Source organism: Tachypleus tridentatus, chromosome 10 (assembly GCF_004210375.1).
Source record: "Tachypleus tridentatus isolate NWPU-2018 chromosome 10, ASM421037v1, whole genome shotgun sequence".
Classification (NCBI taxonomy): Eukaryota; Metazoa; Arthropoda; class Merostomata; order Xiphosura; family Limulidae; genus Tachypleus; species Tachypleus tridentatus.
The window spans coordinates 108,201,176-108,220,033 of record NC_134834.1 but is presented as its reverse complement, the minus strand read 5'-3'; the positions used below and the strand labels follow the sequence as shown (position 1 = coordinate 108,220,033).

Genomic DNA, 18,858 nt, shown 5'->3' with positions numbered 1-18,858 from the left:
AGTATATTTTATTTATTTATTTTAAACCGGCACTTTATTATAATATTACAACTTCTTCGGGTTTATTTATGAATTATTAATTGACGTACGACAAACATATGTGTACTTACAATCACATATACAAGTCACTTTCAAAATGTTCAGAATCAATGTCTTCAGAAAAATAATAAACTCGTGTTTAGTACATTTAGAGAATTTGGAAACTCAAGATTCGTGAATTTGGGCTTAATACGTCCAGAATATTCAAAAACTTACGTTCAATAATTTCAAAATATTCAGAAACTCACGTTCAATACTTTCAGAATATTCAGAAGCTTATGTTAAATACTTCCAGAATATTCTAAAATTCACGTTGAAATATTCCAAAATATTCAAAGACTTATGTTCAATACTTTCAAAACATTTAGAAGCTCACGTTTAATCTTACCAGAATATTCAGAAACTTACGTTCAGTACTTCAAAATATTTAGAAACTCACGTTCAATACTTTTAGAATATTCAGAAACTCACGTTCAATATTTTCAAAATATTCAAAAACTCACGTTCAATACTTTCAATATATTAAGAAACTTACGTTCAATATTCAAAAACATTTAGAAACTAACGTTCAATCCTTCCAGAATATTCAGAAACTCACGTTGAAAACTTCCAAAATATTCAAAAACCTACGTTCAATACTCCCAAAACATTTAGAAACCCACGATTAATCCTTCTAGAATATTTCAAAACTGACGTTAAAATATTCCAAAACATTTAGAAAATCATGTTCAATCCTTCCAGAATATTCAGATTTTCACGTTCAATACTTTCAGAATATTTAGAAACTCACGTTTAATATTTTCAATATATTCACAAATTCACGTTCAATACTATCATAATTTTTACAAACTCGCGTTTAATGCTTCTAAAACATTTAGAAACTCACGTTCAATACTTCTAAAACATTTAGAAACTCACGTTCAATACTTCCAAAACATTTAGAAACTTACGTTCAATACTTCCAGAATATTGAGAAACTCACGTTCAATACTACCAAAATATTCAGAAACTTACGTTCAATACTTCCAGAATATTGAGAAACTCACGTTCAATACTACCAAAATATTCAGAAACTCACGTTCAATTCTTCCAAAACATTCAGAAACACACGTTCAATACTTCCAAAACACTAAGTACTATTGTTGTTCTTGTTGTTTTGAATTAAGCACAAAGCTACACAATGGGTTATCTGTGCTCTGCCCACCAAGGTTTTGTATCGAAACCCGATTTTTAGCGTTTTAAGTCCGCAGACATACCGCTGAGCCACTGGGGGGCCATTCAGTACAATATTTGTAAACATAGAGATCTTCTTGCAGATATCTATTCAACTTATTTACTTATACGTTATATAAAGACACCTAGGTATCAAAACTTCCTCACTGGTTCATTTAGCTACTAATATCTATACGTAAAATGTTTCTCAAAGGTTCACGTATTTACTAGCATTATAGCATTAAGGGTTTCTAAGAGATCCATTTAACTACTAACATCAAACATGGGTAGCTTCTTACTGGTCCATTTATCTGGTAACATCGAGATATGAAATATTTCTTAATGGCCTGTTTCGCTACTAACATCCAGACATTAAGGATTCCCTAGAGGTGAAATTATTTACTAAAATATTCTTAAAGTAATAACCCTCATATTACTGTATAATTAATTCTGTTTTACTTTGCTTTATGCAAGAAAACTATTTTTCTTCAACATTAAAGTTCTTACATTCAAATATTTAGAGCGACACTATGTATCCTCTATGGTTGTGGAGTTTTATTATGTATTTAAAATAAATCTGTGTCTAATTCACATTTATGTTCAAATAATTATTTAAACAAGGCGTGCGACTCGTAATCCAAGGGTCGCGGGATCGCGTCCGCGTCGCGCTAAACATGCTCGCCCTTCCAGCCGTGGGGGCGTATAATGTGACGGTCAATCCCACTATTCGTTGGTAAAAGAGTAGCCCAAGAGTTGGCGGTGGGTGGTGATGACTAGCTGCCTTCCCTCTAGTCTTACACTGCAAAATTAGGGACGGTTTGCACAGATAGCCCTCGAGTAGCTTTGTGCAAAATTCCAAAACAAACAAACAAACATTTAAACAAAGAAGAAGTAAAAGCTTTAAAACTGCTATCGTGAGTTAGGCCTACCTTCACTGAAACATGAAAATATCCAAACAATCCACCTATTCATGAGATAAGTGTCTGACTTTAATCACAAAGATTTCCTATCCAGTAGTTATCACAAGTCAATGTATTTTGTTTAGATTAGAAGTTCACTTTAAAATATAAAACAAATTAATCACAGCTCTCTTTTTGAAACATAGCGCGGCTGTCAAATGTTTGCGCTTAACCTAACTAAATTACGGTGATAAAGTGAGAACATATTTACGTGAATTGTTTTAATAACGTTCTTTTCACCTCTGATTATCCATTTCTACTAAACATGTTGCACTGAATAATTTGTAAAATTTCCAATGGAGGCCTTATCACGAAAACAACAAAATATTTAGTGTAAGCCTAGAACGCATAACTTGATACATATTCCTAACTTCTAGATTGTTTTTATGCTGCCTGGTAAAAGGATGATTATTTACTGCCTCTCTCTTATGTGTTACTATTTCCGTCCAAAATGAGATTAGCGAATTACAGGTAATGTTTGTCTGCTGATGTTTTACTTTGATCATTATGTGTTTAAAACGGAACTTCTTACAATTACTTTACTTTTAAGAATATATTTCATGGTTCAGTTAATCTACTAAGAGATCTAGTCAGGTGTAGCCTTATTAATAACAAACTAAACATAAATTATAAGTTGTCTATCAAGTCATAAAAGTAGATATTAAAAAAATGTAGTGTAAGATAAAAATGATATAACGGTCATAACGTAATCTGTTAAAGATATTAACAGTCACGTAATATGTTAAAGATGTTAACATCAGTCACGTAAGCAAGTTGTGATGTCAGATGTATTGATAGTTACTAACCACGACCCATCCAGAGAAGTACACAGCAGGATTTTCTTACCTTGGTATATTACTATTCTATTAGCATGTATTAACTATCTCACACTACGTTACTTCTCTATTGAATATTTTAATGTTTCGCAAATTTTTTTACTTTGCTGTTCGTACAATTTCATTTAATAGTTATTAAGCTTTAATGTTCGTTCATTACTTTTTCACCACATATCTCACTTATGTCTCTCAGATTACATGGATCAGGCTACAGGTGGCAAGAAAAAGGTAAATTTCCTCTAATTGGAGTAATGTAAACCTTACAGAAGATTCAACAGTGAGACATGGAAAGTAAGATTGGTAAACGAAAGAGAAATGTGGATAGAATGTTCTAGTTTCTGTCTTAATAAACACAATCTCGTTCGCAGGTCTCCTCTGATAAAATAAATATCAAGCCTCGGCTCAAAAGTCAATGTAAACATTAAAGAATTAGATAAACAGCTGTTGATAGGAAGAACTAATAGAATGTAGAAGAAATAACACGAACGTTGGTGGAAATCTCGTCTCTCATGTGAACACACAGGAAAAGTAGCAGAGAATAAATAATCAATGTTAGCAATTCGAATGAGTATTACTCTAAACTAGTAAACATTGATTATAAGTAGTTTGTTGTTCTATATTAAACACAAGTAACACAAAATGAGATGTCTGGGTATCGTCCACTGCGGGTAATCAACCCTGAATTTCAGACTTATATACCCTCAGACGTACCACTATGTTTGTAGTCCAGAAACGTGATTAAGTCCTATTTTATTTTCATACATTTCGATAGTTTTGTTTCATAAGAAGCTGTTGTTAGTTACGTAATTAATCCCCACTAAAAACTACTTTTTCCTGGTATATTTAGGTAGTTTTGTTTCATAAGAAGCTGTTGTTAGTTACGTAATTAATCCCCACTAAAAACTACTTTTTCCTGGTATATTTAGGTAGTTTTGTTTGATAAGAAGCTGTTGTTAGTTACGTAATTAATCCCCACTACACACTACTTTTTCCTGATATATTTAGGTAGTTTTGTTTGATAAGAAGCTGTTGTTAGTTACGTAATTAATCCCCACTACACACTACTTTTTCCTGATATATTTAGGTAGTTTTGTTTGATAAGAAGCTGTTGTTAGTTACGTAATTAATCCCCACTAAAAACTACTTTTTCCTGGTATATTTAGGTAGTTTTGTTTGATAAGAAGCTGTTGTTAGTTACGTAATTAATCCCCACTACACACTACTTTTCCTGATATATTTAGGTAGTTTTGTTTGATAAGAAGCTGTTGTTAGTTACGTAATTAATCCCCACTAAACACTACTTTTCCTGATATATTTAGGTAGTTTTGTTTGATAAGAAGCTGTTGTTAGTTACGTAATTAATCCCCACTACACACTACTTTTTCCTGATATATTTAGGTAGTTTTGTTTGATAAGAAGCTGTTGTTAGTTACGTAATTAATCCCCAATAAACACTACTTTTTCCTGATATATTTAGGTAGTTTTGTTTGATAAGAAGCTGTTGTTAGTTACGTAATTAATCCCCACTACACACTACTTTTTCCTGATATATTTAGGTAGTTTTGTTTGATAAGAAGCTGTTGTTAGTTACGTAATTAATCCCCACTAAAAACTACTTTTTCCTGGTATATTTAGGTAGTTTTGTTTGATAAGAAGCTGTTGTTAGTTACGTAATTAATCCCCACTAAAAACTACTTTTTCCTGGTATATTTAGGTAGTTTTGTTTGATAAGAAGCTGTTGTTAGTTACGTAATTAATCCCCACTAAACACTACTTTTTCCTGATATATTTAGGTAGTTTTGTTTGATAAGAAGCTGTTGTTAGTTACGTAATTAATCCCCACTACACACTACTTTTCCTGATATATTTAGGTAGTTTTGTTTGATAAGAAGCTGTTGTTAGTTACGTAATTAATCCCCACTAAAACTACTTTTCCTGGTATATTTAGGTAGTTTTGTTTGATAAGAAGCTGTTGTTAGTTACGTAATTAATCCCCACTAAAACTACTTTTCCTGGTATATTTAGGTAGTTTTGTTTGATAAGAAGCTGTTGTTAGTTACGTAATTAATCCCCACTAAAACTACTTTTCCTGGTATATTTAGGTAGTTTTGTTTGATAAGAAGCTGTTGTTAGTTACGTAATTAATCCCCACTACACACTACTTTTCCTGATATATTTAGGTAGTTTTGTTTGATAAGAAGCTGTTGTTAGTTACGTAATTAATCCCCACTAAACACTACTTTTCCTGATATATTTAGGTAGTTTTGTTTGATAAGAAGCTGTTGTTAGTTACGTAATTAATCCCCACTAAAACTACTTTTCCTGGTATATTTAGGTAGTTTTGTTTGATAAGAAGCTGTTGTTAGTTACGTAATTAATCCCCACTAAAACTACTTTTCCTGGTATATTTAGGTAGTTTTGTTTGATAAGAAGCTGTTGTTAGTTACGTAATTAATCCCCACTAAAAACTACTTTTTCCTGGTATATTTAGGTAGTTTTGTTTGATAAGAAGCTGTTGTTAGTTACGTAATTAATCCCCACTAAACACTACTTTTTCCTGATATATTTAGGTAGTTTTGTTTGATAAGAAGCTGTTGTTAGTTACGTAATTAATCCCCACTACACACTACTTTTTCCTGATATATTTAGGTAGTTTAGTTTGATAAGAAGCTGTTGTTAGTTACGTAATTAATCCCCACTACACACTACTTTTTCCTGATATATTTAGGTAGTTTTGTTTGATAAGAAGCTGTTGTTAGTTACGTAATTAATCCCCACTAAAACTACTTTTCCTGGTATATTTAGGTAGTTTTGTTTCATAAGAAGCTGTTGTTAGTTACGTAATTAATCCCCACTAAAACTACTTTTCCTGGTATATTTAGGTAGTTTTGTTTGATAAGAAGCTGTTGTTAGTTACGTAATTAATCCCCACTAAACACTACTTTTTCCTGATATATTTAGGTAGTTTTGTTTGATAAGAAGCTGTTGTTAATTACGTAATTAATCCCCATTACACACTACTTTTTCCTGATATATTTAGGTAGTTTTGTTTGATAAGAAGCTGTTGTTAGTTACGTAATTAATCCCCACTAAAAACTACTTTTTCCTGGTATATTTAGGTAGTTTTGTTTGATAAGAAGCTGTTGTTAGTTACGTAATTAATCCCCACTAAAAACTACTTTTTCCTGGTATATTTAGGTAGTTTTGTTTGATAAGAAGCTGTTGTTAGTTACGTAATTAATCCCCACTAAAAACTACTTTTTCCTGGTATATTTAGGTAGTTTTGTTTCATAAGAAGCTGTTGTTAGTTACGTAATTAATCCCCACTAAAAACTACTTTTTCCTGGTATATTTAGGTAGTTTTGTTTGATAAGAAGCTGTTGTTAGTTACGTAATTAATCCCCACTAAAAACTACTTTTTCCTGGTATATTTAGGTAGTTTTGTTTGATAGGAAGCTGTTGTTAGTTACGTAATTAATCCCTACTAAACACTACTTTTTCCTGATATATTTAGGTAGTTTTGTTTGATAAGAAGCTGTTGTTAGTTACGTAATTAATCCCCACTAAAAACTACTTTTTCCTGGTATATTTAGGTAGTTTTGTTTGATAAGAAGCTGTTGTTAGTTACGTAATTAATCCCCACTAAACACTACTTTTTCCTGGTATATTTAGGTAGTTTTGTTTGATAGGAAGCTGTTGTTAGTTACGTAATTAATCCCCACTAAACACTACTTTTTCCTGGTATATTTAGGTAGTTTTGTTTCATAAGAAGCTGTTGTTAGTTACGTAATTAATCCCCACTAAAAACTACTTTTTCCTGGTATATTTAGGTAGTTTTGTTTGATAAGAAGCTGTTGTTAGTTACGTAATTAATCCCCACTAAACACTACTTTTTCCTGATATATTTAGGTAGTTTTGTTTGATAAGAAGCTGTTGTTAATTACGTAATTAATCCCCATTACACACTACTTTTTCCTGATATATTTAGGTAGTTTTGTTTGATAAGAAGCTGTTGTTAGTTACGTAATTAATCCCCACTAAAAACTACTTTTCCTGGTATATTTAGGTAGTTTTGTTTGATAAGAAGCTGTTGTTAGTTACGTAATTAATCCCCACTAAAACTACTTTTCCTGGTATATTTAGGTAGTTTTGTTTGATAAGAAGCTGTTGTTAGTTACGTAATTAATCCCCACTAAAAACTACTTTTTCCTGGTATATTTAGGTAGTTTTGTTTCATAAGAAGCTGTTGTTAGTTACGTAATTAATCCCCACTAAAAACTACTTTTTCCTGGTATATTTAGGTAGTTTTGTTTGATAAGAAGCTGTTGTTAGTTACGTAATTAATCCCCACTAAAACTACTTTTCCTGGTATAGTTAGGTAGTTTTGTTTGATAAGAAGCTGTTGTTAGTTACGTAATTAATCCCCACTAAACACTACTTTTTCCTGGTATATTTAGGTAGTTTTGTTTGATAGGAAGCTGTTGTTAGTTACGTAATTAATCCCTACTAAACACTACTTTTTCCTGATATATTTAGGTAGTTTTGTTTGATAAGAAGCTGTTGTTAGTTACGTAATTAATCCCCACTAAAACTACTTTTTCCTGGTATATTTAGGTAGTTTTGTTTGATAAGAAGCTGTTGTTAGTTACGTAATTAATCCCCACTAAACACTACTTTTTCCTGGTATATTTAGGTAGTTTTGTTTGATAGGAAGCTGTTGTTAGTTACGTAATTAATCCCCACTAAACACTACTTTTTCCTGGTATATTTAGGTAGTTTTGTTTGATAGGAAGCTGTTGTTAGTTACGTAATTAATCCCCACTAAACACTACTTTTTCCTGGTATATTTAGGTAGTTTTGTTTGATAGGAAGCTGTTGTTAGTTACGTAATTAATCCCCACTAAAAACTACTTTTTCCTGGTATATTTAGGTGGTTTTGTTTGATAAGAAGCTGTTGTTAGTTACGTAATTAATCCCCACTAAAAACTACTTTTTCCTGGTATAGTTAGGTAGTTTTGTTTGATAAGAAGCTGTTGTTAGTTACGTAATTAATCCCCACTAAACACTACCTTTTCCTGGTATATTTAGGTAGTTTTGTTTGATAGGAAGCTGTTGTTAGTTACATAATTAATCCCCACTAAAAACTACTTTTTCCTGGTATATTTAGGTAGTTTTGTTTGGTAAGAAGCTGTTGTTAGTTACTTAATTAATTCCCACTAAAAACTACTTTTTTTGGTATATTTAGGTAGTTTTGTTTGATAAGAAGCTGTTGTTAGTTACATAATTAATCCCCACTAAAAACTACTTTTTCCTGGTATATTTAGGTAGTTTTGTTTGGTAAGAAGCTGTTGTTAGTTACGTAATTAATCCCCACTTTCATTGCTACAACCAAGATATAAATACTGAAAACTGGTAACTTTTACCTGAAGAGAAACTTCGCCAATCACTAGTTTTAAGAGTATATAATGTTTGACTCTTAATGTCATTTCTACATCACTGTTGTTATTACAAGTCAGTATATTTTAATGATTACGAGGCTCAATGCTGTTCAATAGGCTTTTTTCTTTGTAACTACAGCAAGGATCGAATCATTGACTTCAAAGTTATCAGCCCTCCGATTTAATAATCAATCACCTCGAGGGGAGGAATAACAGCTGAGTTAAGGAATAGTGTACATCTTAGAGGAAATATTAAACTCTAATGTAGTGCTTAGTATAAAAATATATTGGGCAAACAATAAATACAAAAAAAAATCACATTACGAGATCAAGCTGTTAGCTTGTCTTGTTTTATTATAATGGTTTCTAGAATCCAGTTCTTTTAGTGTGGTCGTACACGTCTAGAATAATTCTTGTAGGTTTCGCTAAGTTTAAGTAATATGTTTGTATGGTTAGTAGTTCAGAATTAGTTTGGGCGTAGTCGTAAAGGAAGTTTAAGAGCTTTCTTCTGGCCAATCATAAACAAAACAGATAATTCCGTAAAGTCGTTTTTGTTTTGTTTTTTGAATTTCCCGCAAAGCTACACCAGGGCTATCTGTCCCTATTTTTACAGTGTAAGACTAGAGGGAAAGCAACTAGTCATCATCACCCACCACCAATTCTTGGGCTACTTCTTTGATCAACGAATAGTGGGATTGACCGTCGCATTATAACGCTCCCACGGCTGAAAGGACGAGCATGTTTGGTATGACTGGGATTCGAAGCCGCGACCCTCAGATTACGAGTCGAACGCCTTATGCAACCTGGCCATGTCGGGCTCCATAAAGTCCATAATACTCGTGACATTTATTGATAACCCCCATCATTTCAGATGGTTAAATAGTTAGGAATCTAACCTGATAACCTCAACTTGAAAACAGCGATAATAGCCGTGACAAAGAAGGTCATATTCCAGTAAATTTAATTACGCAAAATTTTTTTTGTTTTGCGATGTTACTTTTTATATTATTTTCCTTCCCTCTACCACGACTTACCTTATTTCCACTTTAATTATTACTTAAACAATAAAAAAATATATTTTGCAGCAAGATTTGAAATTAAAATTAGGAAGATCTACCTCATACTGAACCTCCCCCTCTGTTGAACTTTAAACGTTGTGTGTTTCTAATGTGAGAAGTTTGTTACGAAGCCAGACTTAAGTAAGTGAATAACTTTAAGTTAACACTAACTGTGTAGTCACTGTTATGATCATCGATATGTCCATAATGTAACTTAAACTATTTTCAGACAGTTAGTAGATATTAGTTTGAATATATCACATATATATTTCAAATTTAGTAATATATGCATATGATTTCTTGTGTATATACATACTGAAAATGTACAGAAAATAATAGCATCTACTTAATAAAGATATATATATATCCATAAACACACAGTTAACCACACTTTACAAGTATGATTGCTGTGTATTAAATTGGGAGTAGTGAGTGTGTCGCCACAGATACAAACCGTGGCGTCTTTGATGAAACATCTAGCGTCAAATTGTTGGGTTCACAGCGAATTCTTAAACCACTATACAGTGTAATGTCGTCACGGTTTATTTGTAAATAGTTCAATAGCATACGAAATGAATATGTAAATAGAGATATTTTAAATGATTTAGGGCTAAAAGAATCAAAAGTTTAGTGAAAAAACAAACTAACTCCAGTATGTTCTGTGAGTGCAAAGAAACAGCGTAAATATCAGTATTTATAGGACAATAATTCCAATCTTACATACTAAGCCAGTACATAGCTCATCCGTATAACAATGGCTTTCGTTACGAAAGAGAACCTTCCGACCCATAAAGTCATTGCAATAAACATAGGTATATTTCTTGACACAGTAAAAAAAAAAATGACATACGAAGTTAAGGTTGATATAAATTAAAAAATCTGAGGTTTACAATATTACAACTATTCGAAAACTGAGTCGATTACATGGTTTGGGTCTAGATAAACGTTATACTGAAGCCGATGAGGTTATCTGGTAAGGATATTAAGATAGGTCGACTACTATTATCCTAGAAGTCCTTCACTGAAGATTGTTACAGTATTGTATGACGATGACCGTCATATTGATGATGGGGGATCCAAGAACAGACCAGATCTGGAACATCGTTTTCACAAAGTACGATTAAGCTCCAATAAATCAATGTTTTGACTCGTGAGTTGATTGCGAGTTATTTCAAACGTATTGATTTCCGATGTTACAGTCAATGATCTCGTGAGACTTGGAGAGAGATAAACATAAACATACGTTTCGTACATTGCAAAGTTTGAGCATCCCTTCTCTCTTGTGTGCTATGTTACTTTATTATCGTCCAAGTTCTCTAACGAACGCATTTAAAAATAACTGTAAACACGCTCCGAAAGTATTCTATTTTTGTACAGCTCCTAACTAACCGGCATGTGGTAGAATGAGGAAAGACGCACAAGTGAACGAATGTGTAAAGCACTTGGAACTACCCAGTTAATTAATGCGATCACAAGTATTTTATCTCATCTGTACTACTGCGCATGCGTGGTGCTTGTGGGAAAAGCCTGATTAACATTCCGATAAATCGTGGATTGTAATTGTTGCGACGTTTCTGGCCTGGCATGGCCGAGCGCGTAAGGCGTGCGACTCGTAATCCGAGGGTCGCGGGTTCGCGCCCGCGTCGCGCTATACATGCTCGCCCTAGCAGCCGTGGTGGTGTATAATGTGACGGTCAATCCCACTATTTGTTGGTAAAAGAGTACCCCAAGAGTTGGCGGTGGGTGGTGATGACTAGCTGCCTTCCCTCTAGCCTTACACTGCTAAATTAGGGACGGCTAGCACAGATAGCCCTCGAGTAGCTTTGTGCGAAATTCCAAAAAACAAACAAACAAACAGCGACGTTTCTAAATGAAGGTCGTACAAGAAATGTTTCTTTATTCTATCTCGTTTTTTTAGGGTCAGGAGGAGTATCATTTGATGGATCTATCCAAACCTCCCTGGTGCGGTCAGAATCCTTCCAACAACTCAGGTTATGTGAAACCATTTTATTTTCTTGGTTTGTTATACGTCTTTCCAGTAATCTCTGTATTTGTTTCCTTCAAGGTCATATCAAATAACTTAACATTTTTTTTACTCAAAAGATAAAGAGGAACAGTTAATACCGTAAAGTATGAAACGAAGTAAAAAAAAACCAAAAAACTGTTTCTATTTTAGTGAAAAACTCACCGTAACATTACTTTAAATGGTAAGTTTTGAAATCGGAATTAAACATGTTCAGAAATTAGAAATTTTGGAGAAGAAAGAAAACAAACAAATAACATATTCATCCTTGTGGAATTTCAAACAAATTAATTGTAATAATAAATTGTTATAACGCATATATGGGCACACATACTTCTTTCCTACACATATACTAAAAATATATATATTAAATCTTAGTGTTTTTGATAGGGAAGCTGTAATCGTAGGAAGCATTGTTAAGGTTTCTATTTGTAATTGTCTCGTTTGTGGAGTAAACCATTTATAGATTGTTTACTGGTAAATTCTTTCTCAGGCTCGAATCGCCAACACGTACTCTGAAAGTTCAAGCACCAGAAGGCGTGGCTATAGAATCACGAGCCGGTGATATTACTGCCGCCTGTCGAAAAGATTTGACACTACAATCTAAAGAAGGAAGGGTGAGTAGTTTCCCGACATGTTTTATATGTGAATTAATACTGTCTTTTAAAATCACAAGAACTTTTCTTAAATAAATCTTTAAAAAAAAGTAAGTAAACGTATCGAAACAATCAGATAAAACAGTTATGATCTACCTGCATTCATCAAAGTATCACGTTAGTAAACCAAGAAAAATGTGGGACAAAAATTACAGAAGGTAGCTTTGAAATAACAGAACCCTCACTGTAGCGGTTTGCAGTGTTGACATTCTATCCGAACGTTGCAGAGACTTATTTGGCCTTTAACAAGTAACATCATTCTACTCTATTGTTGCAAACACTAGACTTGTTTGGCCTTTAACAAGTAACGTAATTGTACTCTAGCGTTGCAGAGACTTGTTGGGCCTTTAACAAGTAAAATATATGAGAAATCTTTGTAGTAATGTCTTCCAGCCCTAGCTTTACGGAGCCTTGGCTTGTAACAAGTAAAACACAACAGAAATCGTTGCAGTAGTGATATTATATTGTAACATCAGAAAGACTTGGCTTGTAACATGTAAAATACGGGAGAAACCGTAGCAGTAATGATAATGATGTCATACTGTTGCGTTACAGAGAATTGACCTTTAATACATGCCCGGCGTGGCCAGGTGGTTAAGATACTCGACTCGTAATCCGAGAGTTTCGGGTTCGAATCACCATCCACCAAACATACTCGCCCTTTCAGCCGCGGGGGCGTTATATATATGACGGCCAATCTCATTATTCGTTGGTAAAAGAGTAGCCCAAGAGTTGGCGGTGGGTGGTGATGACTAGTTGCTTTCCTTTTAGTATTAAACTGCAAAATTAGGGACGGCTAGCACAGATGGTCCTCATGTAGCTTTGCGCGAAATTTAAAATAAACCAAACTAAACCTGCCACACGTGAAACACTGGAGAAACCGTTGCCACGAAATAGTAATATTCTTGTACAAGAAATCACGTCATAAAATGAGTCACAGTAATACTTATGTAGGAATATGGCCTATCTTTATCGTTGTTATGTAGGAATATGGCCTATCTTTATCATTGTTATGTCAATTATTGTCGTAATAAGGACGAAGTACTTTATTGTTATTTACGTGGTTTCGTTCTCGGTAAGATATAGTTTCGATTGCCTTTAGGATATTATAATTTTTACAAACTCTTAATGATTTCTTCCTGGAAGTAAGATGTAAATGGAAATACCGTTGGCCTAAAAGTGGACTGTGTAGTAGGGTTATGAAATGAGATATCACTTGGAGATGTTCACGTTTTGTCAAACTGAATGAATCGCAACAGTATTTTTGGGTATAAAAACATAAACTAATAGAATACACAACCATTTGTTTAAAATATCTAACACCATAGCAACTTTATATGAACATTATGCAAACATAAAGATATCTCTTGAAACAAATTACCAATAAAAGTAAGAATCCGTCATATTAACCAAAATTACAAGAATATACAACGAAACCGTGATGTGTAACTAGAATTTTTTTATTAAAGTTAGAAAATATAATAAAACCCAACCACATTTAACAAGAATTACTGATAAAAGCTGAAAGATTTATATACATATAAATATAACAAAACCGTTATATGTAACGAGAATTACTGATCAAAGTTGGAATGTCTAAGGAAAACCTCATATTTAACCAGAATTACTGATGAAAGTTAGAATATATAACCAAAACAGTCATAAATAATGAAAATTACTGATGAAAGCTGGAATATGAATATATATATAACAAATACCGTTATATGTAACCAGAATTACTGATCAAAGTTGGAATGTCTAAGGAAAACCTCATATTTAACCAGAATTACTGATCAAAGTTGGAATGTCTAAGGAAAACCTCATATTTAACCAGAATTACTGATCAAAGTTGGAATGTCTAAGGAAAACCTCATATTTAACCAGAATTACTGATGAAAGATAGAATATATAACCAAAACAGTCATAAATAATGAAAATTACTGATGAAAGCTGGAATATGAATATATATATAACAAATACCGTTATATGTAACCAGAATTACTGATCAGAGTTGAAATGTCTAAGGAAAACCTCATATTTAACTAGAATTACTGATAAAAGTTAGAATATGTAACGAAAACAGCCATAAATGATGCAAATTACTGATGAAAGCTGGAATATGTATATATATAAGAAATACCGTTGTATTTAAGCAGAATTTCTGATCAGACGGAGTTTATAACAAAAACTGCTAACTGAAACCAGAATTACTACCATATATATATATATATGTAACCAGGTTTGCTGACCATATTACTTTTATTATAAGTTATCAATTTAAAAGACGCGCCAGTATTAATTAAAACTAACTGGTTATTGAGATGTGTTTATCACACATTACTGTCAACACATGATTAACTGGTCATTGAGATGTGTTTATCACACATTACTGTCAACACATGATTAACTGGTTATTGAGATGTGTTTATCACACATTACTGTCAACACATAATTAACTGGTTATTGAGATGTGTTTATCACACATTACTGTCAACACATGATTAACTGGTCATTGAGATGTGTTTGTCACACATTACTGTCAACACATGATTAACTGGTTATTGAGATGTGTTTGTCACACATTACTGTCAACACATGATTAACTGGTTATTGAGATGTGTTTATCACACATTACTGTCAACACATGATTAACTGGTTCTTGAGATGTGTTTATCACACATTACTGTCAACACATGATTAACTGGTACTTGAGATGTGTTTATCACACATTACTGTCAACACATGATTAACTGGTTATTGAGATGTGTTTGTCACACATTACTGTCAACACATAATTAACTGGTTATTGAGATGTGTTTATCACACATTACTGTCAACACATGATTAACTGGTTATTGAGATGTGTTTATCACACATTACTGTCAACACATGATTAACTGGTTATTGAGATGTGTTTATCACACATTACTGTCAACACATGATTAATTTCATTTCAGATTTGGCTGGACTCGGAGAAGGTCGAGTTAAGAAACATCAAGACGGCCTTGCCAACTACGCGAGGTCGTACGTATACGGGCATCCACCAGCTGTGCGTATGTGAGAATGGCCGCCTCTTTCTCTCGCCACCAGAGGGTCGTTGTCAGGCCGACGGTGAAGTCTGCAAATAACTTTTGTTAGGAGGACGTCAAATTTCCCGAATATCTTTGTTTGTTTCGAAAGACTGACGTATGTTTCTTTGTGAGTAGCAATTGTGGAAGAAGATATAGAATGGAATTAATATTTGTCGATCAACAGCTCTTCGACCCCAGAGACTCATTCGCGGGGAAATCATTGAACCGACCGTAGAGAGGTTACCCTCGCTTGGACATATTGGATGTTGTGAAAACTGTGGGTTATTTTTCGAGAAATGCTGTGACGGACTGCTATATAACTTTACAAACAATTTTTAAAAAATGTGAACCAGTCGTTCTAAAAGGTTGTTGTTTGTAGTTAAACGCAGAGCCACACAAAGGGCTATCTGTGCTCTGCACACCACAGGTATCGAAATCTGATTTCTAGCGGTGGAAGTCCGGAGAGATACCGCTGTGCCACTGGAAAAAGCAGGGTGGGGGGCTCGTCTAAAAGGTAGAAGGAAGTCCTTAAGGATGTGAAATATTAGATTGAGGAATAATTCGTGAGCGTTTTTAAATAATTTCATTCAAGCATTACATGCAAGACTATACAATACTTCAATGCATGAACACATTACACCCAAAACATTTATTATGATATTTATATGCATGAACGAACAACGTTTCGACCTTCTTCGTTGTTCGCTCTTCTATGTAAAGTGTTTTCCCAAAACATTTAACAAGTTTTCGTCATCACTGATTATTTATTATGATACTTTATTTCATGTAATACCTAGGTATATAGTATGCATTGTTGTAAACGAAATTGCAAGAAATTAAATGCGAAAAGCAGATGGTGTCGAAAATGCTCGATTTTGTCCACTTGACATTCCATTTAATGAGCTGAAAATGAAAGCAAAAATTAAAGACATATGAAAATCAAACACACCATCTATTAGAGCAAAAAATTATCTACCAAATGACATGAAATATTTTGCGAAAGCGTTTCATTTATGAATATATTTTATTAACTTGAAAAAACGCTCACGAATTATTCATCAACCCAATATTACCCTTTCTTCTTCCTTGTTTCACTAAAACTTTAATTTTTTTTCACGTTCGCTGTTTTATCAAAGAGGTAATTCACAAGTGACCTTTGTGACGTGTTCGAATTACTTCCCAAAATCGAAAAGCAGAATAAAGTTTTAGTTATTGGTTTTCTTGTGACTTACGAAACTGACAATTTTAGCACTTGTGACCTTTACTGAACGTGCCTGAAGCTTTGGGGGGTGGACACTGACTGTCGTTCGTTCAAGACCTTCAAGCAAGTGACCATGTACGAAGGTCCAACGAAAGGAATACATTGTAAAATAGGGTTAGTGTTAGTAGCTGAGAAGGAAAGCCAGAAGTTAGAATATCTTTTCTTGGGATCTGTAATGACGTCAGAAAGTATACTTCTTTGAAATGCGCGTTTATAAATACAGATAAAGTTATATTATAGTTTTGACTGACCCGAGTTTTGGAAATTATTTTATGGTCATCTGCTGTTCCAAGAATTATTTGGGTGTTTTGTTACAAAATGGTATACGAAAGAAGAGAGCGGCATTAAAGGTGTTGACGTGACTGCTCTGATCATATTTCTGTATTTAATAATTGAAATAAACTTAAAGCAGCAGTAAAACTAACAGTATTCGTATATTGTGCATACCATAACTCTCTTTCTGTGAATCCATTACACGTACGTAGTGATCTGATGAAACTTGAAGCAAAGGTTTTATTTCAAACTTCTAAAAATCACACTATAAAATAATGGTTCATTACTATCTGTACGTAATGCTCTTAGCATTAGACATATACAAATGATATTTTTAAGTTAACTTATATGTGATGTTACTAAAACGAATCAACTCTGTAAAGCTCTTTAAACTAAACGTATCAAAATCATGTTTTTATTTCAAATTATGTATGATTAATGTTAGTAAAACAAATCAACTTAGTTGTTACCACCTGTTAATTATCTTACAGTGTTTAAAATATTAAAATGAATTATTACTTTTGTTTTCAAAACGTAGATTTTGGCTTTTATTGTAAACTAAAATAGATTTTTAAATGGATGTTTTTGACGTGATTTTTGAACATACCAACTTACACATTGAAGTCGATTTTAACAGGACTTCTGAAGCAAATATTTTTGACACGACGTTTCAGGCCTAGTTGTGTTTACCAATACGTAGGAAGGAATCTCTCCTACATTCAAATATAGTATCAAATCACTTGGTTTAAAATCACACAGGAAAATTGTTTTATTTAGAATGAATTTTGGAACTGGTTAGGTTTGTTCACAATCACACAGAAAAACCACTTTCGAACATTAAATTATTGGATAAATTAACTTTGTTTATAATGACCCAGAAAAACAATTTTGTTTTACACATAATTATGAAATTAATCAGCTTTGGTTACAATCAGCCAAAAAAAACTAAACTTCTCAAACCAAATTATGAGATTAATTAGTTTTGTTTATAATTATCCAATTAAACAGTTTTCTTATTTTGAATTAATTCGCGTCCTTTATAATATCATTGGAAAACGACTTTCTTAAATTGAATTGTAGAATTAAAAGCTTTGTGTAATCACTTATTGCATTAAGTTCTGGAATTAATGAGCGTTTTTGCAATAAAAAAAAACAACAACAACAACACTTTCTTGTACTTAATTATCGGATTAATTGGCTTCCTTTATAATTGCACATGAAAATCACTTTCTTATATTGAATTAGTTAAATTTGTTTGCGTTTTTTTTTTTATAGCAAAGCCACATCAGGTAATCTGCTGTGTCCACTGAGAGAAACGAACCCTTGATTTTAGCGTTTTAAATCCGTAGAGTTGTCGCTGTCTCAGCGGGGAACAATTAGCTTTCTTTGCAATCATACAGAAAATTATCTTATTGTATTGTATCATGGGATCAGTCATCATTGTTGTATTGTATCATGGGATCAGTCATCATTGTTTATAATAAGCAGAAAAGTTACTTTCATACTAATGATAAATTACCTTTATTTATAATTACATAGGAAAACAAACTTCTTAAATTGAATTATGGGATTAATTAGCTTTATTTATAATAACCAAAAGAACTACTTGCTTACTTTAAATTATCGGATTTATGTGTGTTGTTTATAATTACACATACATGTTTATATTGAATTTTGTAATTGGTTAACTTCGACTATAGTCACACTGAATCATAAATTGGTTAGTTTCTCTTATGAAAACACAAAAAAAGCCACTTCTTTTCTTGAATAAAGTGATTAATTAGTTTACATATAAATACACAGTGAATTGTATATTGTAGTATACTATTTATGAACTCTGTTCGTAACCACACAAGAACATTCTTCTCTTACATTGATCAATTTATGCTGTTAATTATCTTTGTTTATAATAATAATAAAACTTCCATAGTTTGAAATATGGGATCATCTTTGTTTGCAATCCACAGAAAAGTTGCTTTCTTATTTATAATTGTGGTATTTCTTATGGTTGTTTATAAACACACGATAAAGC

The 18,858-nt window shown here is 32.8% G+C and overlaps 1 protein-coding gene across 1 annotated transcript in view; it reads left to right on the top strand.

The window, feature by feature from the left end:
• The window catches only part of LOC143230062 (zeta-sarcoglycan-like), a 29,415-nt gene extending 13,650 nt beyond the window's left edge, over window positions 1-15,765 (top strand). The window contains exons 3-5 of the mRNA XM_076463062.1: window positions 11,461-11,533; window positions 12,059-12,182; window positions 15,179-15,765. Coding sequence (XP_076319177.1) covers window positions 11,461-11,533; window positions 12,059-12,182; window positions 15,179-15,349 — 368 coding nt within the window. The 3' untranslated portion in view covers window positions 15,350-15,765. The remainder of the gene's footprint in view (window positions 1-11,460; window positions 11,534-12,058; window positions 12,183-15,178) is intronic.
• The last annotated feature ends 3,093 nt before the right edge of the window (window positions 15,766-18,858 follow it).